At 35.4% G+C, this 27,836-nt stretch overlaps 2 protein-coding genes across 10 annotated transcripts in view; one reads left to right on the top strand and one right to left on the bottom strand.

Annotated features, from left to right (window-relative positions):
* Window positions 1–11,159, top strand: part of PRICKLE1 (prickle planar cell polarity protein 1) — a 102,620-nt gene extending 91,461 nt beyond the window's left edge. For all 3 annotated transcript variants that reach the window (XM_007503144.3, XM_007503146.3, XM_007503145.3), the window contains exons 3-8: window positions 4,803–4,916; window positions 5,522–5,659; window positions 6,217–6,420; window positions 7,154–7,340; window positions 7,608–8,468; window positions 9,366–11,159. In XM_007503144.3, coding sequence (XP_007503206.2) covers window positions 4,803–4,916; window positions 5,522–5,659; window positions 6,217–6,420; window positions 7,154–7,340; window positions 7,608–8,468; window positions 9,366–10,222 — 2,361 coding nt within the window. In that variant the 3' untranslated portion in view covers window positions 10,223–11,159. The remainder of the gene's footprint in view (window positions 1–4,802; window positions 4,917–5,521; window positions 5,660–6,216; window positions 6,421–7,153; window positions 7,341–7,607; window positions 8,469–9,365) is intronic.
* A 5,489-nt stretch (window positions 11,160–16,648) lies between these two features.
* PPHLN1 (periphilin 1) overlaps window positions 16,649–27,836 on the bottom strand; it is a 176,985-nt gene continuing 165,797 nt past the window's right edge. For all 7 annotated transcript variants that reach the window (XM_007503151.3, XM_007503152.3, XM_007503153.3 and 4 more), the window contains one exon: window positions 16,649–18,992. In XM_007503151.3, the coding sequence (XP_007503213.1) occupies window positions 18,798–18,992 (195 nt within the window). In that variant the 3' untranslated portion in view covers window positions 16,649–18,797. The remainder of the gene's footprint in view (window positions 18,993–27,836) is intronic.

Genomic DNA, 27,836 nt, shown 5'->3' with positions numbered 1-27,836 from the left:
GTATCCTGCAACTTTGCTAAAGTCGTTGATTATTTCAATTAGCTTTTTGGTTGAATCTCTAGGATTCTTTAAGTATACCATCATATCATCCGCAAAGAGTGATAACTTGGACTCCTCCTTGCCTATTTTAATGCCTTCGATTTCTTTTTCTTCTCTAATTGCTACTGCTAGTTTTTCTAGTACAATGTCAAATAATATAGGTGATAATGGGCATCCTTGTTTCACTCCTGATCTTATTGGGAATGCATCTAGTTTATCTCCATTGCAGATGATATTAGCTGATGGTTTTAGATATATACTGTTTATTTTTTTTAGGAATGACCCTTCTATTCCTATGATTTCTAGTGTTTTTAATAGGAATGGGTATTGTATTTATCAAAGGCTTTTTCTACATCTATTGAAATAATCATGTGATTTTTGTGGTTTGCTTGTTGACATGGTCAATGATGTGGATGGTTTTCCTAATATTGAACCAGCCCTGCATCCCTGGTATAAATCCTACTTGATCATGGTGAATGACTCTTCTGATCACTTGCTGGACTCTTTTTGCTAATATCCTATTTAAGATTTTTGCATCTATATTCATTAGGGAGATTGGTCTGTAATTTTCTTTCTCTGTTTTTGGCCTGCCTGGCTTTGGAATCAGTACCATGTTTGTGTCATAAAAGGAATTTGGTAGAACTCCCTCTTTGCTTATTATGTCAAATAGTTTGTATAGTATTGGCATTAGCTGTTCTTTGAATATTTGATAGAATTCACTTGTGAATCCATCAGGTCCTAGGGATTTTTTCTTAGGGAGTTCTTTGATGGCCTGTTGGATTTCTTTTTCTGATATGGGATTATTTAAGGATTCTATGTCTTCTTGTATTAGTCTAGGCAATTTATATTTTTTAAAATATTCATCCATATCACCTAGGTTGGTATATTTATTGCCATACAGTTGGGCAAAGTAGTTTTAATGATTGCCTTAATTTCCTCTTCATTGGAGATAAGGTCCCCCTTTTCAGCTTTGATGCTGTTGATTTGCCTTTCTTCTTTCCTTTTTTTAATTAGATTGACCAGTACTTTGTCTATTTTGTCTGTTTTTCCAAAGTACCAGCTTCTAGTCTTGTTTATTAGTTTAATAGTTCTATCACTTTCGATTTTATTAATTTCTCCCTTAATTTTTAGGATCTCTAGTTTGGTTTTCTTCTGGGGGGTCTTAATTTGTTCGCTTTCAAATTTTTTGATTTGCATTTCCAATTCATTGATCTCTGCCCTCCCTAATTTGTTAATATATGCACTCAAGGATATGAATTTTCCTCTGAGTACTGCTTTGGCTGCATCCCATAAGGTCTGAAAGGAAGTCTCACTATTTCATTTTCCTCAATGAAATTATTAATTGTTTCTATGATTTCTTCTCTAACCAATTTTGGAGTATCATATTATTTAATTTTCAATTAATTTTTGATTTGGCTCTCCATGTACCCTTACTGATCATTATTTTTATTGCCTTATAATCTGAAAAGGTTGCATTCATTATTTCTGCTTTTCTGCATTTATATGCCATGTTTCTGTGACCTAGTGTATGATCTATCTTTGTGAATGTGCCATGTGGTGCTGAGAAGAAGGTGTATTACTTTTTGTCCCTATTTATTTTTCTCCATATGTCTATTAACTCTAATTTTTCTAAGATTTCATTCACATCTTTTACCTCTTATTTTTTGGTTTGATTTATCTAAATTTGATAGTGGTTGGTTCAAGTCTTCCACTAATATGGTTTTACTGTCTATTTCCTCCTTCAATTCTCCTAGTTTCTCCATTAGAAATTTGGGTGCTATACCATTTGGTGCATACATGTTGATTAGGGATAATTCCTCATTGTCTGTACTCCCTTTTAACAGAATATATTTACCTTCCCTATCCTTTTTGGTCTGGTCTATTTTTGCTTTGGCTTTGTCAGATATCATGATTGCAACTCCTGCCTTCTTTCTATCAGTTGAGGCCCAAAAGGTCTTACTCTATCCTTTAATTCTAACCTTGTGAGTATAAACCTGCCTCATATGTGTTTCTTGAAGACAACATATGGTAGGGTTTGGGGTTCTAATCCAATATGCTATTTGTCTACGTTTTATGGGTGAGTTTATCCCATTCATGTTCAAAGTTATGATTGTCACTTGTGGATTCCCTGGCATTTTGATATCCTCCCCTAATTCTGACCTTTCTTCTTTAGCTATAACCTTTTAAATCAGTGACTTAATTTAGGTCAGTCCCCCTAGTCCCCTCCCTTGATATGCTTCCCTTTCTGGCCCCTCCCTTTTTTGTTCCCTAACCCTCCCCCTTCTCCTTCACTCCCTTTTTGTTGACCCCTATCCTTGCCAAGCCCAAACCCCTGCAAATAATCTTATTCCTATCTTCTCTCACCTTCAGCAGATTGCTCCCAATATCATCCCCACTTTAAATTCTCTCTAGCTATTTTGTCTCCCTCCCTGAAGAAGATAGATCCTGGGCTTGGAGTCCCAAGTTCAAATCTAGTCACAGACTTAAGTAGCCCTGGGTAAATCTCCTAAATTTTGTTTGTCTCGCCCTTTCTATTTACAAATATATGCATATGTTCCTTCCATCATTTAAAAAAATACCATTTGATCATATTATCCCTGTTAGCTATTGTGCTCTTTCTTTTGCCCTCCTGTGGCTTTCTTTAAAAAAGCCTTCTATTCTCAGTTCCCCAGTTTATTCTCTTTTCACTTTCTTCTTTTTTTTAACCATTACCTTTTCTTTTTGAAATAATACTGGTGTCCTTCCCAAGGCAGTAGAGTGGTAAGAGATAGGCATTTGGGGCTAATTAACTTTCCCAGGATCACACAGCTAGAAAGTGTCTAAGACCAGATTGGAACTCAAGACTTCCCATCTCCAGACCTGGCTCTTTAGCCACTGAACCACCTAGCTGCCCCTCTTCTAACTCTTCTGCAATCTGGCTTTTTAAAAATTTTATTCAACTGAAATTTCTGCCCAAAATCACTAATAAAGTAATAAACAAAAAACTAATAAACATAATTGCCAAATCTAAAGGTAATTAAATATTTTCTCAATCCTGTTCCTCCTTAACCTTTTTGTAGTATTTGACACTTGTTTTCATGACTGTTCTCCATTGGTTTTCCTTTTATCTGATTACTTTTTTTGACTGTAATCCCCCCCCTTTCATTAAAATCATGCTAACCACAAGTCCTCTTCTTTGTCCTCATATTTATATTACTTTTGATCTTTTCAACTCCTAAGAATTAAATTTTCATATCTCTATAGATGTCCCACATAAACAACTGCCTTCTGGACATCTGGAACTAGATGTCTTATCTACACTGTAAAACTGGCATGTCCAAAACAGAAATAATTCTTTCCCCCTAAACCCTCTCCTCTTTCCAATTTTCCTGTTGGTATTGAGAGGACCACCACACTTCCAGGCACTGAAGTTCACAATCTAAAGTATTCAATTCTTTGTTCTCACTCTAAATTTCCAATCTCATTGCAAAATACTGTCATTTTTGCCTTCATGGCATCCCTCACATTTGTCTCCTCTTTTTGCTCATATAGCCAGGATCCCGTACTATATGAGGTAGTATTTGATGGCAACAAATATAGAATTATTTTTAAGTGGATTTTTTATTTCAATGAGGAGTTATCTTTATACCATCAGTGAGTCTATGCTTACTTCAACTAAATAAACTGCAGGTAATATATAAATGATAGATGTTAATTGAGATGGTAAGTCAGTCAGGCCAACAAGTATTTATTAAGCATTTATTGTTCTAAACACATGGGAATGCAAATTAAAGCAGAAAAACCATTCTTGCCTCCCAAGGAATTTACATTCCTTTTTAAAATTTAAAACTTTTTTATTTCATTTTTCCTCAATTATTAATAAAAACAATGTTTAACATTATTTTCCCCAAAAAATGTGAGTGTGAGGCATCATACTTAATATACAGTTTCTGGGAGGAACTAGCTAATGTGAGAGAGGCACCACACAATTAGAGGGTACTTGTAATGTGAGAAGTCCAGGGTGAGGTGAGCTTCCAGATAAGATTTCTAAGGCATCGGAGAGAAAGTCCATGAGAGTCAAGGGTGCAGTATGGAGAGGAATGAAGACATAGGTGGCTTATGCATCATCCTTAAAATGAAGATTCTGGGAGGACCCAGGCAATTAGATTGTAAAGGAAAAGATCTGGTGCAACACGAAATATGAAAATAGGATCATTAATTGACAGTCAATTTTATATATCAATAGTGTTCTTTAATCATAGAACGACTATGCTAAGAATTGGTAGCTAGTTTCCACAGTCATTTCTATAGATCGTATGCATCTAAATAAAATCTGGATAAGCAAGTATTTTAAATGTTTAAAAAACAATATAAAATTTGAGAACACAATAGATTGATTTATATTCAGTATTGATGGCATTTGTACAATTTCATGTATAGTTGAGTTAGTTGTAGACAGCGCCCTATAATTCCATTTGGTTGGGGATTTTTAACTGATTCTTATGAAGAAAAGAATGGCGACATTAAATATGGATAACTTGTGGTATATAATGAATGCTGCTCTTAAATCATCACTGCAAATGACATTCCTAAGGAGCAGTTTAACAGCTGGGTGCTATTTCTCTTAGAACTCTCTAGTTGCGCTGAGTTTCTTCAATCCTGTCAGACACCAAAATTAACAATATGTATAAAACGAGGTTGTTGTTTGCTTTTTGCATATGGGTGCCTGTGTTTTTAATCAGAAAGAAAAAATGTTGACACCATTCTTCACATCTCTGACATAGGTCCAGCTTTACTTTGCTTGTTTACCAGAAGATAAGATTCCTTATATTAATAGCCTTGGAGAGAAACATCGGATTAAACAACTTTTGTACCAGTTGCCTCCACATGACAATGAGGTAAAATAGTCTGAAACACAAACTAACGTTTTTTGTCTTGCTTGCTTTTTTGATTGAGTCAAAATTCTACCTATAAACCCAATATAAGATCACATAGGGGGGTCTCATTTCTACTGCCTTTGATTAAAAGGCAGCTTCTGAAGGATATTTTAACAAGAAAAAAAGTGTGCATGTGTATATTTGTGTTTGTGTTTATTATGTTTACAGCCAGCTATCAATTTTTAGAGACTTGGCGTTTAATGAGATTTTATTGCAGACCTAGAGAAAGCATCGGTAGTAATCTCAGTTTTGAAGTTGAGATGAGTAGCTATAAAAGTATAACTAGTTATAACTAATAATTAGAATAACTAATTTCTTTTTGGTGGTTATGTAACTTTTAAAATATCAGTTTTAAACTAAATATTTCAGTTAGCGAAACACAAACATTGAATTCAGATTACCTTTGCCTTATAGTTTGGAAACAGGGATGATATAGCCAAGAATAATTTCTAAATTGGGCATTTAGGTATTAGGTCAGCAAAAGCATTTGGCAAATTATTTTGTAAAAATGTAGGACTTATGGACTTAATTGAAGTAGGAAGAACTGTTCCTTTTTTTAAATAAAGGCGAGGTATTGCCAATCTTTGAGTGAAGAAGAAAAGAAGGAGTTGCAGGTGTTCAGTGGTCAGCGTAAGAAAGAAGCACTTGGAAGAGGAATGATTAAGTTTCTTTCCAGAGCATTAACACACACAGTCTGTGAACAGGTAAGTAGTCTATCATACTTAATGGAGATATAATTTAAAGAGGTTAAATAGACACAAATTTTCCAAATAAACGAATAAAGGAAAATCAGGTTTAGAGAAAATAGAGAAAATTTGTTTTCTTAACCACATGATAGAAGATTCTCTTCACAAAAAGAGATGCTTCTATAAATGAATGTTAAAACGTTGTCACTTAGAGTAGCAGGACACACAAGGAGATTTGAAGGCCTAGTTTTTGAAAAATTAAGGAAGCATAATGAAAACATTCAGGACTTAAATAGGACTTATTCAACCTGGCTGACTCAATAAAACCACTATTAAATTAAATTGGTTGAAACAGTTTTCAGAATACTGGAATACTACATTTGAATGAATATCATCTTTTTGAGTATTTCAAATAAACCCCCCAAAAAAGTACCTTTGGGACATTTAAAGACTAATAGAATAAAATGAGATTTGGATGGCAAGTGGGTATTTGAAATTTAGGCGGGGGCGGGGGTGGAGGGAGAGAACCACACCTGAAGCAGGAATATCTTATAACTCAACGCTTTTATTTTTAGTGTGGGATAAAGATAAATGCAGGCGAAACTGCAGTATTTGCCTCTCGAGCTGGACCTGGAATATGGTGGCATCCCGCCTGTTTTGTCTGCTTTACATGCAATGAGCTGCTAGTTGATCTCATCTATTTTTACCAGGATGGAAAAATTTACTGTGGTAGGCACCATGCTGAACTGCTCAAACCACGCTGCTCAGCCTGTGATGAGGTAAATGAGCCACAGTTAATATTTAAGACACCAAAAAAAGGAACTCTTTTGGATGCTCAAAGATAGATTAAATTATGTCATACTAAAGGATTCAGTTCCTAATAACTCTGTGTCACTACATGCCGCTGCATTTCTGCTGTTTGGCAAATATAGTTCATAAAGAGAGGAATTAGTATTGCTGAGGTTAAATTAGAATGAGGTCTCAGATTTTTTTTTTTTAACCCTTACCTTCCGTCTTGGAGTCAATACTGCATATTGGCTCCAAGGCAGAAGAGTGGTAAGGGCTAGGCAATGGGGGTCAAGTAACTTGCCCAGGGTCACACAGCTGGGAAGTGTCTGAGGCCAGATTTGAAACCAGGACCTCCCATCTCTAGGACTGGCTCTCCATCCACTGAGCTACCCAGCTGCCCTCTGGTCTCAGATTTTTTTGAGAGAACAAATAAAATGAATACATTTTCCAGGACTAGAGCTTTTCCTTGTCATATTGTGCCAAAATGAACTATTTATTTTTGAGCAAAATTAGGACCATGTTAATTATTTCATATACCATGTCTTGAGGCCCATTAAAGTAAATATTATGTTTCTGTTTTTAAAGTTGGTTATTAGTTAGCTGAAAGAAGTGATACTAGATCATTTTAAGGACTAGCCTGTCAACTACACAAGAGACATTTAGCCCTCTTTCATAAAGAATTAAAAGATCAGCTGCTAATTACTGGTACTGTTTCTTTTTTAGATAATTTTTGCTGATGAGTGCACAGAAGCTGAAGGCCGCCACTGGCACATGAAACACTTCTGTTGCCTTGAATGTGAAACTGCCCTTGGTGGACAAAGATATATTATGAAGGATGGTCATCCATTCTGCTGTGGTTGCTTTGAATCTCTCTATGCAGAGTACTGTGAGACCTGTGGAGAACACATAGGTATGAAAATCGCCCATCTTCCTACATAAGTCCTAAAGTTCTTGGTGATATGCAAGCAAGTAGACTAGGTTTCGAAGGTCCTAAAAAAGAAAGCCTCCTTTTAGATTCTGTGCCTAAAGTTGTACGATCACTTGTTTGGGAGAGAGGCTTACGGCTAGGGTTACTTGGGAAGCCTGAAAAGAAATGAAAGACATTAAACAGAGCTGTGTATTATAGTTTAAAGGTAAAAATGAAGAAGCCTCACATCTCCTTTTTTTTTCATAATAGGTGTTGATCACGCTCAAATGACCTACAATGGACAACATTGGCATGCCACAGAAGCTTGCTTTTCCTGTGCACAGTGTAAGATTTCTTTGTTAGGTTGTCCCTTTCTTCCCAAGCAAGGACAAATTTATTGCTCAAAACCCTGTAGCCTTGGAGAAGATATTCATGCCTCAGATTCCTCAGACTCTGCATTCCAGTCCGCGAGATCGAGAGACTCTCGGAGAAGCATCCGTATGGAGAAAAGCAGTCAAACAACTGATCAGTGTAGACAGTCTCTGCTCCTCTCCACTGCACTGAGCTCTAAGTTCCACCACTTTTCTGACAATACTGAAGAAACCCTTTCTCATAAACTGAATGACCTGAATCTCTCGTATCAAGGAGAGGGTTTTGACAATAAAGAGTTTGGGGAAGGGGAAGGAGACCAGGAAACTCTAGAAGACTCTGAAGAATGGGCAAAGCACAAAGACTATATGACTGAGCTGCTTCTCAGATTTGGTGATAAAGGTCTCTTTCGGCAGCCTGGCGAAATGGACCTTCAATCCAGTGAGCAATGGATATCTGAAAATATGGTTTCAAAGAAGACCCATTTAGAGCAAAATAAGCAAAGCCTCACAGATGAAAAATACCAGTCAGATATGTATTGGTCACAGTCACAAGATGGATTGGGTGATTCTGCTTATGGGAGTCATCCAGGTCCTGTTGGCAATAGGAAACTCCAAGAATTGGATCTGGAGCATGGAGCTTCTGGATACAATCACGATCAAACACATTGGTATGAAGAGCCTGGGGAGTGCTTGTCCGACTTGAAAAAAGAACAAAGTGACCTGGATTCTATGGATTCCTTGACCTCATCAAATATTATAGGTATATAATCGAGGGATTATGGGGCCTTTTATTTTAAAAGGCAAATTGACAATGAAGAGGTGTTTTTTTTTTTAATCAAGATAAAAAAAAAGATGCTTCTATTACTCTATTAGAAAAGTCATTTTTTTTATGACTGAGATATTTATGTAAGTGCAAATTGTGATTATAAAGCAATGAAATTGGTTTTTATGTGTGGCTTCTGGAGTCAGCTTTGCTATTTTATAGTCATGCTTCTTTTTTTCTTACCTTACTTTCTTAGAATTGAGACTTAAATATTGGTTCCAAGGTAGAGAGCAAAAAGGACTAGGCAATTGGGGTTAAGTGACTTACTCAGGCTCATCCAGCTAGGAAGTGTTTTGAATCAAAACACTTTTGAGGGGTAAGAGGGGAAAGCAATAGTCAAACCCTGTTTGATATATGGGGATAATGTATATGTTCTTGCAAAATAATGCACTAAATGAATTCAGTGTTCACCTACACATCATTTTTATTTCCTTTCTTCCATAGGCCAGTGTTCAATGATAATGAAATGCCTGAAATAGTGTGTGGCCAGTGCTAAGGAAATTAACTTTAGGATTTATTAAATTTGTTAAAATTAAAATGAAACTTGAAATGTAGCACAATTTATTTTAATCTTGTGCTATTTCATAAAGCCTGGGAGTAATATGTAATGTCTTATTTTCCAAGCACCCTTCCACTAGAATCATATATTTAGGGCTAGAAGGGATGTGACTCAGTTTTCTCTTTGAAACACTTCTGATTCATTCTATAAGTGAGAAAATGTGCAGTGGAGTACAGAGCTCTGCAGGTTTCATATTGCATTGAATTGTTAGTTGTCTCTATGTTTCCCCTAATACGTCAGGATTATTGGAATAACCCTTTCATCTTGTCTTCTAGGGACTTCAGTAGATGGAGAAAGCAAGTTGAGACCTTCATTATATTCTTTGCAAAACTTCCAGGAACTAGAAAGAGACGAATGTGAGAAAATGAGCAATATGGGAACTTTAAATTCTTCTCTGCTCCACAGAACTACTGAATCCTTAAAGAGACTCAGCTCTGAATTGTATCCAGAAAAGATACTGGCTGAAGAAAAACACCGATCAGTACACCTGCCAGTATTGAGAAGATCGAAGTCTCAGTCTAGACCCCAAGTTAAATTTTCAGATGATGTTATTTATAATGGAAACTATGACAGTACTGAAATCAACCAGCCACCAATGAGTGAAAGGACTAGGAGAAGAGTTTATAATTTTGAGGAATGGGGACCACGGCCTCATCCTCATCCTCATCGTCGCAGGAGAAATAGGAAATCTTGCTCAGACAATGCGCTGAACCTGACTACAGAAAGAAAGTACTCTCCGAAAGCTAGGCATTGGCATTATTCTCCAGAGAACTATGGAAAATTTATCCAAAATAAAAGTGCTCATGAGCTCCCTGCTTACATGCAAAATGCTGAGCTCTGTAGACAATATGTTCATGTTACTTCAGATTATGCATCACAGAATCAAGTAGCGGATAAATTTATTAGGCTTTATGGTGACAATGATTCTTCATGTTCAACCTCTTCTTCTGAATCTGAAGAAGAAGGATATTTTCTTGGGCAACCCATTCCTAAACCACGACAGCAGAGATATGCCTGCTATACAAAGGACCTCTCCAATCCAACAATGGAAGTACTTGCTCAATATGGGCAAAGGACATCAAAATCCAAAGGGAAAAAGGGACACAAAGGCAAAAATTGTGTTATTTCCTAACTCAATAGCTATGGAAAACATGCATTTGAACTCTGTAGTTGGCAGGTAGATTTAAATACTTTGCCAACAGCCATGGTAACCCAAGTGATATTTACAACATCATACACATATTCAAAGATAGTTTGCCCAGCTTCACCTTTTTGCATGTTACCAAGTTTATAGGTTATCTCTGAAGGACTATAGGTTTTTCAATTCAAAATAAAATAAAATGTTGTTACATAGTATTTAAACTCACTATAAAGAGGGCTTTCATTTTAAAAGATGGAGAAATAATAGCCACCTTCATTACACAGTTTTATTTTTCATTAATGTTATCCAAATTGGCTTAGATCTTGATTGGTTTGCTTTATTATGAAGCATGCATATAATTAGAACTGACAGAGAAAAAATGGTACGTTATATTATATAAGGCCAACTGGAACCCTTTTAACACTTATCCCATGTTAACATTATATTGTTTTACTTCCAGCTACCAAATGAGAAAAGATTGCTATTTATAATGTATTCCAGAAACTTGAGTATTTCCCTAATTTAATAGTACAATTATTAATGTATATATTACATGGTTCAGATTTTAAAACTGATATTTTTATATTCTTGAATTGTAACTCTACTATGCTACAAAACTAGATTTCTTAGGGAGCTAGCAGTAGCATTAGGGATTAAGTGAATGTTTATATTTTAGTCATGATTTTAAGTTTAGACAGTGAAATTTGTGATATTGGTGTAAAATTTAATTTTTTTTTAATTTTCAGTATTAAAAAAGTTCTGTGTGCATGGCAGAGCTTAGTAAATACTCTTTAGCTTCAACCCACTTAATCCTACAAGTATTATTTGTGAGTCAAGCAATGTAAACTGTACAAATGTAAAAGCAGAATTTAAAAATACAAAAGCACATTTTCAAAATACTGTTGAAAATATATCAGTAAAAGTCAAATTGAAGTTGTTTGGATGATTTTTTATCTTTCTTTTTTGAAATGTTTAACAAGATAATTGACAAGTGGGGGTCGTCATGGCCATGATGGCCATGTTTCTGTTTCTTTGTTACAATGAGTAGAGTGGATTTTCAATCAAGATTGGATTTCCCTCCCTTCTTTTACAGATAGTTTGCCAATCTGAAAAAAAAAGGTTTTTGAAATTGAATTTGGAAATGCAAAAAAAAAAATCCCCCCATTAATGACCAAAATAGAAATCTGAAAAAACAAAGTGATTTATAAAACTGAAAGCAAAAAAAGCATTAAATTAAAAAATAAATTTAAAATTTTTTAAAAAGCATTGAATTAATAAATACAACTAGGAATTGCTTTTAAAACATTCAATATCTGTGAAAAAATACTTTGTCACTAATAGAGAAATGAATATTAAAACTCTGAGCTTTCACCTTTTATCCATCAGCAGGCAAAACTAAAAAAAAAAAAAGGAAAATGCCAAATACTAGAGAGGAAATGGGGAAGCAGCTATATTAATCTACTATTGGTGGAAATGTGAACTGGTCTAGCCATGCTGTAATGTCCAAAAAGCTATTAAACTTAACATAACCTTTGCTTCAATGATACTTCTATGGCCCAAAAGATATTTTTAAAAAACGGGAAAAGAACCTAAAATATATACAAAAATATTTATAGCAGCTCCTTTTGTGGTGGGAAAGAATTAGAAACTGAGGATGTGCTCATCAATTGGGGAATACCTGAATAAGTTATACTATATAAATGTGATATAATACTATTATCCCTTAATGATAAAAGGGGATGGTATCAGAACAACATGGGAAAAACTCATCTGATCAAAAGAAGAGTAATTAGAACTAGGAGTACAATTTGTATAATACCAACAACATTATAAAGATAAACACTTTGAAGAACTAAGGGACAGTGATCAATGTAAAGACCAATTATATCAGCCACCTACTCTGTGACTTTAAAAGCAGAAGGCAAAATATGGCAAACAGACATTTCATTTCCTGTGATGAAAAGGAAGAAGTCCAAAGAACTGAATTTCTTTAAAGAGGTTCCTGACCCTAAAATATCAGAAGGTATTGAAACTGAGAGGAATGTTCTGTTGAATTGGGATTGGTACTACATTTGTGTTTCGGCTAGCTATAATAGTCTACAAAGTATGTGTCAGTATGTCAGTGGAAAGCTTCAAAAAATTCATGATCACAGTTATTAATAGGAATATTAAATTGATTAATGCAGATCACAGCCCATATTCATCTATTTTTAATTAACTTAAAAAAGATGAAAATCTCTCTTCTCTCTCACATATCCCTTACTCCAATCTCATTGAAAAAGTATTTAATAATCTCCAAAGGTCTATCATATTTAACTTTTCTTAAATTCTAATCAAGTTCTTAATTCTTTCTTGTTTATGTTTTGGTTAAATTTGTTTAGATCTGAAAGGTTTATAATGAGGTCCCCCACCATTATAGATTAACTGTCTCTTCAAGTCATTTAATTTTTCCGTTAAGTGTTTAAATTATATGCCATTTGGTGCATATAACATTAGCTTTTAGTGAAGTCTTTGTTTATCATTAGTTTTCCTTAGTATCCTTTCCCATTAAGAATGGAGGAGTTGAAGGGAAAGAGGGAATATGGCTGCCAGTGAGATAAAAGGAGAGAGATGCTCCCCGCCAAGAGGCTATTTTTGAAAAATGGGGTTCCCAAGAAATGGGCCATTTATGATAGCCTGAGGGGGATGTCTTCTCTATAGATTGATGTTGCAGACACCCCAGAGCAGGTAAACACAGACCCTCCTGAAGGACAAGCCTCCCCCAGACCAAGGTCGCCCAGCAGGGGTCCAATAAGGACCTTTATAGTTGATGGCTGTCCTGAGGTTCAGCTCCCTCTAAAATGTTAATCCTTTTATCTGACTGCAATATTCAAATAAAGATAAATTTTAACAACCAGTTTGGATTGGGGAGGTTTCAGGGAAGAGGGAAAAGGGATTTCACTAGATGAGGTTTGAGTCTCTCTTAGCTTTTGAGCTGAGGCCAGGCCCCACAGGCTGGTGGAGGGTTTCTGTTATTCCTGTCTATGTTAATCTGTGCTAGTTTTCTTAAGTTCAAAGTCTTAGCAGTAGACAGCAAGAGGAAGAAAGTTCTGACCTTCAAAGCTGGTTGGGTTGATGCCCCTAAAGACCGGCCTTACAGTCCAAACTGCTTCCCTTAAGTCCTTTTGTCTGATAAACATGATCACAAGGATCCAGGTAGAGCACACAGTTGGGAATTCAGGAATAGAGGCACTTCTATCCAGAGATGATAGGGAGAGAGGCCCATCCCACTTCCAAAGCCAGGAAGGAAGTGCTCGTCACAAGACCAACTGCCACTCCCAGCTGCCCCTTCCCCCACCAACTGTCAGTCTTGTCAATATCTTCTAACATTCCAACTGCTGTTGGTTCCAACTCAGTGGCAAAAAGTCCAGATCTTGCTTTAGTTTTCTTTTCCACAGGGTCAGCTAGCACCCCTCTTTACTTCCCATTCCCCTTGTCCCATTAAAATCAACTCTCTCTCTGCCTACCTTTCAAGTTGTGTTTAGCAGAAGAGCCCCCTCACTATGCTTTGCTGTTGTTTTTTTGTTTTGTTTTGTTTTTTAATAAGAACCCTTACCTTCTGTTTTGGAATCAAAACTGTGTATTGGTTCTAAGGCAGAAGAGTGGTTAGGACTAGGTAATGGGGGTTAAGTGACTTGCCCAGGATCACACAGCTAGGAAGTATCTGAGGCCAGATTTAAACCTAGGACCTCCCATCTCTAGGCCTGGCGCTCAATCCACTGAGCCACCCAGCTGCCCCCATTGCTGTTGGTTTTTGACTCCTGTCACTTTGAGATACTTTTAAAAGATTGGTTTGAAAGGACTGTCAGGTCCTTTTTTTCAGCTTTTGCTGCTACTAAGCTGCCAACTTGGCTCCACCCACTACGATCTCTAAATACACTTTAATTCAGCCATTATCAGGTATATACCCAAAGTAGGTTAAAGCCAGCAAAAAGGCTACCAAAATATTCATTGTTGTATTTTTATAGAATAATCTCACTGATTTGGGAATGACTTAAGAAACTATGGGCTATGAATGAATTAAATAAGCAAATTATTAAGTGTTTATTATATGCTATACATTGGAGATACAAATAAAATGAATGTCTGCTCATAAGAAGCCTTAAGAAATAAAAAGTAGTCTGGTCTCTTTTGCCTATGATTCCTTCTGTTCTCTTTTCCAATGAGTTTTGAGTATAAAAAACTAAATTTATTGTATATTTGAAAAGCAAGCTATCCATTTGGAGCTTCATGTACAGCTTGTTCTGTTCTTTTATTTCAGTTAATATTTATCAAGTTAAAAAACATTTTTAAAGCTAATTTGATAGTCTACGCAGTTTTTTTTGTTAAAATATTTTTCCATTTCTCTTATTGTTAAATTTGTTTTCATAAAATTGAGCAAAATAACTCCCAATAATTCCTCTAATTTCATCTTCATTGATAGGACATTCACCCTTTTCATCTTTAATGTTAGTGATTTGATTTCCTTCTCTCTCTTTCAATAAGAAGTTGAGAGAATTGGTTAATTCTTCATGTAGGTGATGCTTGAACTTTGTCTGGAAGGAAGAAGAGAACAGATTCTGTGAGACAGAGGTGAGGGAGCAAGTAGGCTAATTTGGCTTGTTGTAATGTTCACCAAAACTGAAAAGACAAGTTGGACAAAAGTGGTGAAGGGCTTTCAAAATTAAACTGAGGAGTTAATACTTAGTCCTAGAGGTACTAGGGATTGCTTAGAGTTTCCTAAGTATTCTAATGTATGTAAGGATACTAAAGATTAGATCAACACTGAAGATAAATCACTTTGGCAACAGCAATGAGGAAGGCCTTAAATAAAAGGGTGCCTCTTTGAACAGAAAGAAAAAAATTTTCTTGTGAAGGTAAAAATGGTAGGATTGGGCAATAACTGGATATTCAGGGTCAGAGGCAGTGATAAGTCCAGTCAAATACTAATATTATGAGCTTGAGACCCTCAAAGGATGGTGGAACCCACCAAAGAAATAAGAAAAGTCTGAAAGAGGGTCGAGTTGGGAGCAGAGAAGTATCCAATTTTTGACAGCTTGAATTTGAGATATCTAGTACACAAAGTCAAATATCCAACAGGCAGCTGATGATGTAGAATTGAATGTCAGGGGTAAAACTTGTGTTGATTATACAGAATTGGGAGTCATTGGCATGGAAATGGGAAAATCATTAAGAATTTATATAGTTTTGCATAATATGTATAATCCAGACAGAATATCTTGCCAACTCCAGGAGGGGGGAGGGAAGAGAGAGACAATTTGGATCATAAAACTTTGGAAAATTTATGTGGAAATTTGTTATTCCATGTAATTTGTAAAAAAAATTAAATAAAAATATATAAAGAAGATTAGGGGGCCTAGAATACAGTCATAGAGAACACCTCTAGTTAAGAAGGCATAGTGAGGATTATGAACCTGCCAAAGATACTGAAGAATAATTAAACAAGCAAGAAGAGAAGCTGAGAAATGAGTGTCATGAAAGTTGAGAGAAGAGTTTTCAGAAGACTTAAGAAGAGACTATCAGATTTGTTAATTAAGAGATCATAGGTAACTCTGAAGTGAGAAGTTTCCGTCAAGTAATGAGATCACAGGCCAGAATGCAAAGGGTTGTGGAGTCAGTGTAAAGAGAGAAAGTGGGGATAGTAAATACAGGCACATTTTTCTAGAATTTTAGACAAGAAAAAGGAAACAGGAAGGGGATGGAGGAGGATTTTAATATTTAGTGAAGGTTTTTTTGAGGATGGAGGAGACTGGGACATGCTTGAAAGCAGGAAGGAAAGAACTAGTAAATATTGAGAGGCTGAAGATTGGAGAGAAACAAAGAGCCGAGGCTGCAATCTCCTGAAGAAGACAGGAGGAGATGGATGTAAACAAGAGAGAACATCCTAAAAGGGTAGGTCTTGGCAAGGAGAAAGGCTAGATCAAGGTCAAAGAATAAGGGAAAGTAGAAACTGTCAAGAAACTGCCATTTCCAGATGAAGGTGTAAAGAGGGGATCTGTGTTGAATGATGTTAATATTTTCAGTAAAGAGATGAGATCTTCAGTTGAGAGAAAATTGAAGAGGGAATGAGTGACAGTAGATTCCCCAGGAAAAGATAACTGGAAAAGGAATGAAAAAAATGATGACAACAAAAATCTGCAGCTAAGAAAGGAGAGGGAGCTGGCTTGGAAGAGAGTTAATAAGGGTGACTATAGATTCCTTAGACTTTGGCAAACTGTCTGATGGAATATGATAACTAATTGGACCATAAAGGACAATCCCCTTGGGAATTTGGAGGTTAAGATATTGTCAATAGTTAAATCTGTATTAATGTTAAATAAATTCTTCATTTTGATGACACAATGAAATGAAGATTGCTATAAAAAAAAGACAATTCAATTATTTAAAACTGGTTGTTTTATTTTTTTAAAGTTTACACAAGGAAGTCTTACAAAGTTCCACTTTCCCTTTGAACTTCAACTACATGCATAGCAAGGCATACTGAAAATATAGCACATTACTTAGAGATATTCAGCAGAGAACAGTGGGTAATTCTCTTGATAAAAACATCTTAATAAGGAGAACTTCTTAGAACATAAACCATTCTAGTTTACATTTGAATTTTCATGCTGCAAAGTTACCCTTTAAAGTCTACCTTTTTCCCCCTACAATTAACTGATGACCCTAATGAAATTTTATTGATGCAATTACTGATGTAAAACCTTTATTAATTGAAAACAATGTTTTGAGAGAAGGAAGAACAAAACTATATTTAAGTGGCTAAGACTTTAAATATCTGCAATGCGATGGTATTTTAGTAAAACTACTGAAGTTCAACTAAAGAATTTGTTCCTTGTCTTTGGTATCTCTACTATATTTTTTCAGCTTTTGTTTTAAGAAGTGACATTACTTAATAAAATTAAATGCAAGAAAAAGGGAAATGGAAAACTGAGCAATAAAACTATTATTGCCTTAGTTTTCTCTAGGCTGGGTAGCTAACAAAAGAGTCTCACACATTGGAGAAGAATATCAGAGATGATGGATAAGGATTAGTTCTAGTTTATGGTTCAGAAACTGGATTAGCATACTAAGTATCAAAAAGTATGACTCACAAAGTGGCCAGATTTGGCAAGGCGGAAGTTGGGGATAATTTGGAATTATATTTTTCTCTTTCTCTTTCAACTTTCAGGTGTGGCACACATTCCTTCTGGTACCACATAACACTGTTTCTTTATTTCCAATCTAGCATGATTTTTAAAATAAATGGCTAGCTGGAAATGAACGTTTAACATAATTTTGGTCCCCTACTGTTTGGAAGCCTTCAAAACATTATCAAGAAAAACCATAAAAAAATGATGGCAGAATTCAGATTAGAGAAGAGACACTGGAAAAATAAGGAAAGTAGGCAGTAATAATAACATGATTTAAAGCTCTGTGACCACAAAAAGAAAAAATAAATTTGTATGCCTAACATCAAAAATTGGTATAATATCCATCGTCCTGGAATTAATAAGGAGAGTTAAATAAACTTTTAGGCTGAAATCACTGGAACAATCAACTAATTTCCTAATGATGCATGGAGCAAAAGATAGTTGGAACAAAGACCTATGGGGTAAAAATCTACTGTTTCTCATGTTGATAAAGATTTCTATCTAGGCCTATAAATTTTGTGGAAAATCTCAGCCTAAATAAGTCACTCACCTTTAAATTCACAAATTTTCCCTTCCATCTGACACAGATGTGATCTTGTAAGATAAATATCAGTGTATTTATGAAATTCAGAATATTGTAATGCAGGAGGTTTTAAATAAACAATTTAATATTTAAAAGCCTTTTTTCTTGATCTAGAAGTTATTAGAGCTTTAGAATCTTTTAAAAGTAATTCTTACACGATGAAATAATATATTTAATCTGGGATAACTTCAAGGAGTCAGATAATATGGAAAAGTAGATCATTAGAATATTTAGAAGTTTGAAGGCTTAATAAACAAATTAGACAATAAGCCCATGACATCAAGTCATAGAACTTTTAAGATGAATTTTCAAAATATAGATCATATGGAATTGCTAGTTAACAAAATTCAAGGGATTTTCAATGTCTTGAAAAAAATGATTTCAAAGTAATTTCTAATCAGTAAACTAAGTCTAGATTCACATAACAAAGCATATGATTATATAGTTTGTGAGACTGAAGACAAATAATTGTAGAAAACTAACCTCTTGCACATATTTTTCAAAGAGGTATACTGGAAAAATGAATTGACACTTCATCCTACTTTAAAAGCTTATGATTAATTATGGATCAAGAACTTCTGCACATTGCTAATAAAAAGTTTTAGATATTCTTTTGATATAATAATGATAAAGATATCTAAATGTGTGGCTAAGTGTAGTAAAATATCCCCCTAACTACCCACAAAAGTTTTCCATATATTAAGGATTTATACAATCCAACACACACACACACACACACACACACACACACACACACACACACACACACACACAAAACAAAGAAGTACATTATCTTTTGCCTCAGCATGAATTCTTAGAAAGACTCCCCAAATTCTTGATTGGCAGCATCATACTCTGTAATGAAATGCTTCAGTTCTTCAATGCATCGCTCACCTATTTCATGTAAATTCTGCCTCAAGGCAAACTGCACAGACTTTTCTAATGAAGGGTCTTTATCAATGAGCATTTTCACAACCATCCCAAAAGTTTCACAGTCTTGTCGATAAACCTAGATAGATGAAAGACATTTAAAAATCTGGTTAGGAGCGAAAAGTATATAGCAGAGTGAATTAACTAGAATCAACTCTAATTCAGTTATTGTCCTGAACTAAAATATTAGTCACCTTGACCTTTTAAAAACATATGGGAAACTATTTGATGAAAACTGATGGGAAAATTGGGGAAAAAAAGATATATATATATATGTATGTGTGTGTATATATATATATATACACACACATACATATATATATATATATATATATATATATACCAAGATAAGTTCAAAATGGGTATATGACATATATAAAGAGTGATATTATAAGTAAATTAGGTGAATGTAGACTAATACTATGCCTGTCAGATCAATGGGGAAGGTTAGAATTTAAAACTAAGCAAGAGACAGTGAACATTACAAAATGTAAAATGAATAATTTTGATTATATTAAATTAAAAACATTTTGTACAAACAAAACCAATGCAACCAAAATTAGGAGGGAAACAACAAACTGGGAAAAAAAATCTTTATGACAAAATTCTCTGACAAAGGTCTGATTTCTCAAATCTCCAAAGAATTGAGTCAAATTTATAAGAAATCAAATCATTCCCCAATTGACAAATGGTCAAGGGATATGAATAGGCAGATTTCAGATGAAGAAATCAAAACTATCAATAATCACATGAAAAAATGTTCTATATCTCTCCTGATTAGAGAAATGCAAATCAAAACAACTCTGAGGTACTATTTCACGCTTAGCAGATTGACCAATATAACAGTAAAGGAAAATAATAAATATTGGAGAGGATGTGGCAAAATTGGGACACTAATGCATTGCTGGTGGAGTTGTGAATTGACCCAACCATTCTGGAAGGTAATTTGGAATTATGTCCAAAGGACTTTAAAAGAATGCATGCCCAGGAATCCAGGAATACCACTACTAGGTTTATATCCCAAAGAGATTTTTAAAAAAATAGGATGGACCTGTTTGTATAAAAATATTTATAGCCATGTTTTTTAAGGTAGCAAAAAAAATTTGAAAAATGAGGGGATGTCCCTTGATTGGAGAATGGCTGAACAAATTGTGGTATATGATGGTGATGGAATACTATTGTACTATAAGGAATAGTGAATCGCTTGATTTCTATAAGAACTGGAAGGACCTACACAAACTGATGCAGAGTAAAATGAGCAGAACCTGAAGAACATTATACACAGTAACTGAAACACTGTGAGACAATTAAATGTAACAGACTTTGTTACTAATCGCAATGCAATGATTCAGGACAATCTCAAGGGATTTATGAGAAGGAATGCTATCTACATCTAGAGAAAGAACTGTAGGAGTAGAAATGCTGAAGAAAACATGTGATTTATTATAAGATTTGAGGTTTTCATTTTAAAAGATTACTCTTTTACAAAAATGAATAATATAGAAATGGGTTTTGAGTGATAATATATACATAACCCAGTAGAATTACTTGTCACCTCCAGGAGTGGGAAGAGAAGGGAGGGAGACAACATGAATCATGGAAAAATATTTTTTAAATATATATATTTTTAAGTATATAGGAGAGTTAAGATGGCAGAGTAAGATGAAGCATTATAATCAAATTTCCCCACCTAAACCTCCTTCACAACAATCTACAGAAAGCACCAGACCAAATTCCGATTTGGGAAAGCTAATAAGGCAAAAAAAGAGTCATTTTTTGATTCCATGGAAGTTTATGGAGATGGACAGAGATGCTGTATACAATGGGGAATGGGATGTAGCCAAGAATGTATATATTATGACAAAAATAAGAAAGACCAAGGCAGGGACCAGGACAAGAAGCAAAGGGGCAGAAAGAGATCCTTCAGCAAGTACTGGGTGCAGGAATGAGTCCCATTTGGCTGCTCTGTTACTCACTGTCCAATTCTGGTTTATATTCCAGGATGGGGAGAAGCAATCATGAGTGTTGGTTGGCCTTAGTTTTATAAGCACAGGAATAAGTTTCAGGAAGCAAATGGTAGCTGTGAGAGCAGCTCTGATGGCTAAAGCAAAGAGTAGCTTCCCAGACCAAAAGGGAAGTCAGCAGTTCTGTTGTTTTAAAACTAAAAAGCCTCCCAGTGGATTAATAATGGTTAAGTCAGGCAGTAGACTACTAAAACTCCTACCTAGAAACTTGGAAATAGACTCAAACCTAGGAAAGGAGCATGAGAACTCAGGCCAGGAGGGCAGAGAACTGATCTACTCTTGGATCTCACCACTTTGGGGGCACTGAATGCTTGCAGGCTCACATAAGAGGGCAAAAGCTCAGGCTGGACATCTGTACTCAGTGTACATAACCCAGCACATATATACATAACATAATGTACAAAGTCAGGAAGTAGACTGAAAGAATGAGCAAAGGAAGAAAAGAATCATACTATAAAGCTCTACTCTGGTGACAAGGAAACTCAAGACACAAATAGAAAAGAATGGCTCAAAAATATCTAAAAGCAAAGCCTCAAAGAAAAATGCAGGTTGAACACAAGTTCAACAAGAATTCTTATAAAAGTTAAAAAAGAAGCTAAAAATGATTTGAAAAATCAAATGAGAACAGTAGAGAGGGAAGAGTTTGGAAGAGGTATGAAATCCTACTAGAGATAATAACTCCTTAGAAATAGAATGGGCCAAAAGAAAGCTAAAGATTGGTTTAAAATCTGACCTCAGGCACTTCCCAGCTATATGACCTTCGGAAAATCACTCAACCTCCACTGCATAGCCCTTAAAGCTCTTTTGCCTTGGAATGAGTACTTAGTATTGATTCAAAGAAAAGCACTAAAGGTTTTGTTGAAAAAATAAATGGACTACTACATAAAAGCCATGACCAAAAATAGAGCTAAGACTTGAGAAATCATAAAACTTTTCAGATCTCTTAGAAGCAGAGAGCAAAGTAGAAAGAAACCTCAAAATAAAAACTCCTTTGAACATTATAGCCAAAATTTGGAGCTCCCAGGTCAAGGGAAAAAATACTGTCAAGAAGCCAGAAAAAAAAGAATTCAAGTTCTTAAGAGTCAGTTAGGATACCACAAGATTTCATAGACACCACTATAAAATAAAGGACAACATGTAATGGTATTGCAGAAGGAAATCAATTTATGACTGAGTTTTGCTAGCTAAAACAATTCTACAGGAGGGAAAATGGAACTGCAACAAAACAGACAACTTCAAGCATTACTGATATAATCCCTTAGAACTCTATCATCACCAAGAGTCATAAGACAGAAAGCCTGAGTGATTCTATTTAAATGATCTCAAAATAGGAATGGGATGGATATGAAACAGAATACACTGGGAAAAGGACAGAAAGACTGAGGAAAATAATAAATGGGGTGCACAAAGATTTATGCAACATGAAGGGGATGATGGGCTTGATCATTACTCTTATCTTAACTGGTTAAAAGAGGAAAGAATATACATATGCACAGTTGGGTATAAAAATACATCTTACCAAACAGGGAAATAGGAAATGGATTAAGGGAAAAGGGGAAAGTAAGAATGATTAAGAGATGCCAGGGTCAGAAAAAATGAAATGGGTAAGTATAAGAGAATAGAATGGAGAGAAATACATAGTTATCAATAGTTAACTATGAATAGGACAAACTCATCACAAAAGGAAGATGTCAAAAAGGATTAGAAACTAGAATCCAGCAAATAGCTGAAATCTATCAATATCAGAGAGAGTGAAAATAAAACCCCTCAATTTAACTCCAAAGGAGAAATCCTAGAGGGGTGGAGTCAAGATGGCAGTTCAGTAGCAGCCAAAGCCAAACAGTGAAGATGAAATAAAACCAATTATTAGCAGGTATTTCACCCCAACTATATACTAATAAAACTGAAAAACTAAGTGACATGGATGAATAGTTACAAATATATAAATTACCCAGATTGGTAGAATAGGAAAGCAGAATGTTTAAATAACTCTAGTATAGAAAATTAAGTCAATCAAGTCACATATGCTTCATAAAGAAAAATAAAGCAGGACTTGGTGGATTTACAAGTGAATTACCAAATCTTTAAGAGGCAATTAATTTCAATACTATACAAACTTTTTTGAAAAAAACAGGCAAAGAAATTACTACAAAATTCCTTCAATTACACAAATACCAGTTTTGATACTTAAACCAGGAAGAATTGAAAGACAAACAAAAAAGACCAATTTACCTAATGAATATTAGGGGCATATGGGGTGCTCAGGGAGGAGTAGTATCTCTGGTATAAAGGGCTTGTAGTGCCCTCCTAGGGCAGCTCTCCAGCCTCTGGCCCTCACCTGACACCCAGCTCTCACTTGTGGCTCCCAGTAGCTGCTAGGATGCGGCAGCGGCCACACCCCAGGCAACAGCTTCGACAGGCCGGCTAAACCTTGTGAGGGTAGCCATCGGGTCATAGACCCCTGGTGAACTAAGGCTTTGCTCACCCAGCATGCGAAGACTGCTTCAGCCGAACAGACAGAAGAAACCAATAAGAAAGTTCAACGGCTGAGAGGGCGACGCAGCAAAGCACTGTGGAGTGCTTAGGGCGTGTTGGAGCACAAAAGAAAATGTGGCCATCCAATGCAGCTGAGGAAGTCTCCAGGTGTAACGATTTTTTGTGCCAATGGACCCAGGCTTCCAACGCCGAGAGAGTGGGACTGTCTCTGTGCATCGACTTTTCCACTTAAATCTCCTTCACACACAAGTGTCTTTGTGCACACTCATCTACATCACAGATGAAAGCGCACAAAGACAATTGTCATCCTCGGTTACCGAGAGACTACTACTACTATGACTGGGCTGTAAACATTAAAGTAGGGCTGGTCCTACATTAGGAAATCTATATGAAATGCTGGCCATATTAATACATTTCTTAAAATCACATAACTGTTTAAATATATGCAGAAAAAAACCTTTTTGATAAAAACAATACTAGTTTCTATTTTTAAAAAAGACTTTTAGAAAGCATAGCAATAAATGGAGCTTTTCTTAAAAATATAAGTAATATCCAACTAAAACCAAAATTTTTACATTATCTGTAATGGGAGATATTCTAGAAGCCTTTCTATTTCTAGTAAGAGGTGAAAAGGATATTCATATTCATTATCACCATTACTATTCAATATTGTACTAGGAATGCTAGCTATAGTGATAAAACAAGAAAGAGAAAATGAAATGAGCATTGGCAAAGAGGAAGAAGAACTATTATTCTTTGCAGATGACATAATGCTTTACTTAGGAAATAGAACACTAGAGAATTAACTGAAAACTAATCAAACCAATTAAAAAATTCAGCAAAGTCTCAGGATAGGAAAAAAACTCATGCAAATCTAAAGCATTTCTGAATATTATCCATAGAATCCAGCAGTGTGCTGGAGAAAGAATGTTTTACAACAAACTGAGAGGTGCATATTGCCAGAGTGAGTGATTGACAGGAGCATGTGACTAAGAGTCATATGGAAGCCTAAGGCTGGAGATCTGGGGAAAGTTCTATGCCCCAACTGACAGACTTCTCTCCTGAAAGGACCTTGGTTGGAGGCATGGGGAAAAAACAGGTTTCTGGCTTTTCCTTAGAGCAGCTGAAGAGAGAAATCTTTGAATCTGGCTGCTGGCAGCTTGAGTAAGGAAGACTGAAGATTCGTTTCACCTCTGGACCTATTTGGACACTCATCAACTGAAGATCCTGGCCCATTTCATTGGACTCTTTGTTGAAATTTGGCTATTGGGAAAATTACTGCTTAGCTAAATAAGTTTTAGATAGTTTATAGACATTATATTGTAAGATAACCTGTAGATTTTCTCCTAAACCCTTGTTCCTTCCTCCCCTTCCCAACCAATAAATCTGAATTTTTAATATGTTCCCTTTTGTTCATTCCTCATCAAATTCCTATCATAACAGAGTCAGCTAGGTCTATATGTTAATGAGATCAAAGATAGGGGGAAAAGGCTAGATTTATATGTTTACTGTATTAGTATTTCTTAAGTATAAAGAGAGCAGTTTGAGCCAACATTATAATCCGTCTTTAGGTGGTTAGGAGCTTACGGGGAAAGCCAAATAGAATTCTGAGGGATTGGCTTGCTCAGAGGGGGTTATTAAAACTACACCACAGACCCCCAGCAGCCATCTTGGAGTGGCCATCTTGGGAAAACTTTTTTCAAATTTGAAATTTATTTGTTCTTTATTCAATTGTTGTATATATAAATTACATTGTAATAATATTGTTTTGAATAATACTATAACTATGGAAACTGACATGTCAGCAAGCATGTTTAGTACTGTGCTAATGGTATTGTTTCAATATGTAATGTATGTTCCTTATTTTATGTGTGTAACTTGACCTAACTACTGTCACGATGTTTTCAAAATGGATTGTATTAAGCCATTAATGGATATGAAACTGTGTGATGTTATGGCCTATACCCCTTGCTGTTATCTGTGGGTATATTGTGTTCAAGTCTCGTGCCTCTGTGTGCCTTTGTGTAAATTGCCTGAAAGATCTAGTAACTTGGTTTAGAAGGGATGCAACAAATGAATACACTGGAGGAATTTATAAATAACATTTATATGAACCAAGGCTATGTAAGTGACAACAACAAAATAAACAAAAAAGGGAAAAGACTAAATAAGCTGGAACAAGAGAAAGCAGCAGGAATAGTGAGTAAGTATCCCCTAAGAGATAAGCCAGTGCTTAAACAAAATGAGATGCATATGGTTAAACTACACAAAAGATTTCCCCGGAGGACCTTGAATCCATCAAAAGGGGGACTCCAAATTTTAAAGATGAGCCAAATAAAGTTATTAAAGAAATGTGTAGGGTAATTGACTTATATGATCCTGATTTTAATGATTTTGCCCTATTAATGAAACAGGTGCTGACTAAGAGAGAAAGGAATAACTTTATAGAGGAAACAAGAACAAATCCCCTTTTACAATCTTGGCCAGAGGACTTAAAGCTAGATATGGCAGATGGGGTTTATGATATGTTAACTGAAGCAAGAGATGCAATCCTAGAGATTATGGGGTGATATACTAAAAGGTCCAATTCTTGAGTTTGAGGCCATAAAGCAAAAGGTTTCTGGACCTCCTGCAGTTTTCCTGGAAAGGATAATCGAGGCATCTGAAACTCTATTAGGGATGGATGTACTGGAAGAAAACAGTATTGCACACATCAAACGGGTCTTTGTAAAGAATGCAGTCCCAAAGGTCAGATAATTTTTTAAATCAAATTACCCCGAATGGGAATAATTAGATCTTGAAGAATTAAGGAGAAAAGCTACTTATGTGACAAATGACCCAGAGGAAAAATTTGATGATAGGGATTCCATTGTTGAGGACTTGAAAAGAAAATTAAAGGAAGCTGAAATGAAAGCTAAAGAAAGTGAAATTAAGAAAATAAAGGCAGTGAACACTTTAAGATCTGTAAAGCCAGGGTATTTTCCTTTGTGATCAGATTGGTCATCTGTACCAGGACTGCAAATTCAGAAATCAAGTTAGAAGAAAAATAAATAGAAATTAGTATTAGTAGTAGTCTCTCGGTCAATGAGAATGACATTTGTCTTTGTGCATTATCATCTACTGATGTACCCTCATATGGCTTTGAAGTCCAAAGACTGAGGCGCAGAGTTTGTGGCACATGGGGCATGGGACGCCAGTTGTTACGGGAGGTGCAGTTGTGGCGTGGTGTCGGCACCAGATCTCAATACTATGCAGTCATGGGTAAATTCTGGAGCTAGATCTAAATACAGTCAAGTAGTCACGAGTAGTCAGAGTAAAAGTTCTACTGCCTTTCATAGATTTCCCAGAGGGACATATGAAAATGAATCAAGAAATGAGTGTGGTATAAATAAAAGTGAGTAGAAGATAAATGAAATTGAGAGTAATGAAAATAAAATACACAATGATACAAATGAATTAATGGAATCAAAGGAGGATATAATTGGTGTAAATAATTGTACAGAAAAAGAACATTTAAAAAAAGAACATTTTAAAAGAACAATTTAATAAAAAAACTAATGAATGTAGAATAAGGAAAATTAATGAAGCATATAAACTAAATAATAATGAAATTGTAAATGGGAACAATGATACAAAGATGGAGAATTTAAGGACCAATGAGAGGAATATAAAAGCTGATGATACAAAATCCTGGGAAAATCATATAATTCATGCAGATGTAGACTTGGATGGACAGGAAATGACTGAACTTTATATTGATGTTATTGTACTTTCACCAATTCTTGAAACCTTCCAACCTCCAACTGGCACTGAACCCTATGTTTCTGTAACTATAGGGGATCAGATATAAGATCTTTTGGTGGATACTGGAGACAGTAAATCAGTTTTGCAAAGTCTTCCTAAAGATTGTAAATCTGTTGGTACTATGGAAGTGATTGGAGCTACTGGAAAAACAAACAGAGAGTAGCAAAATTACAACCTAACATGATAGCTCTAGGTCCTTTATCTGTGGAACATGTATTTCTTTGTATGCCAGAATGGCCAATGACCTTCTTGGGAGGGAACTGCTTTGTAAATTATGAGCAACAATTCAATGTACTGACACTGGGGATATATCATTAAAACTCCCAGAAGAATTTCTGAAAGCTTTTCCATTGCTGTTGTAACATTCAGTCAGTGCAGAGAAAGAGTTGGATTCCAACTATCCTATTCCTGAGGATATACCAGAAGACTTATGGTCTAAGTCTTCCATAGATGTAGGCCTATAGAAATCAGCTACTCCAGTAACAGTGAGAACTGAGGAAGAACCAGTTCCTTGTGTTCCTCAATATCCTTTGAGTAAAGAAGCTATAGATGGGATAAGACCGATTATTGAGGGATCATAATACTGTGTTTCTCAAATT

The sequence above is a fragment of the Monodelphis domestica genome, chromosome 5 (genome assembly GCF_027887165.1).
Source record: "Monodelphis domestica isolate mMonDom1 chromosome 5, mMonDom1.pri, whole genome shotgun sequence".
In the NCBI taxonomy this organism is placed as follows: Eukaryota; Metazoa; Chordata; class Mammalia; order Didelphimorphia; family Didelphidae; genus Monodelphis; species Monodelphis domestica.
Note: the sequence above shows the minus strand (reverse complement) of the source record. Positions and strands in the feature narration are given on the sequence as shown.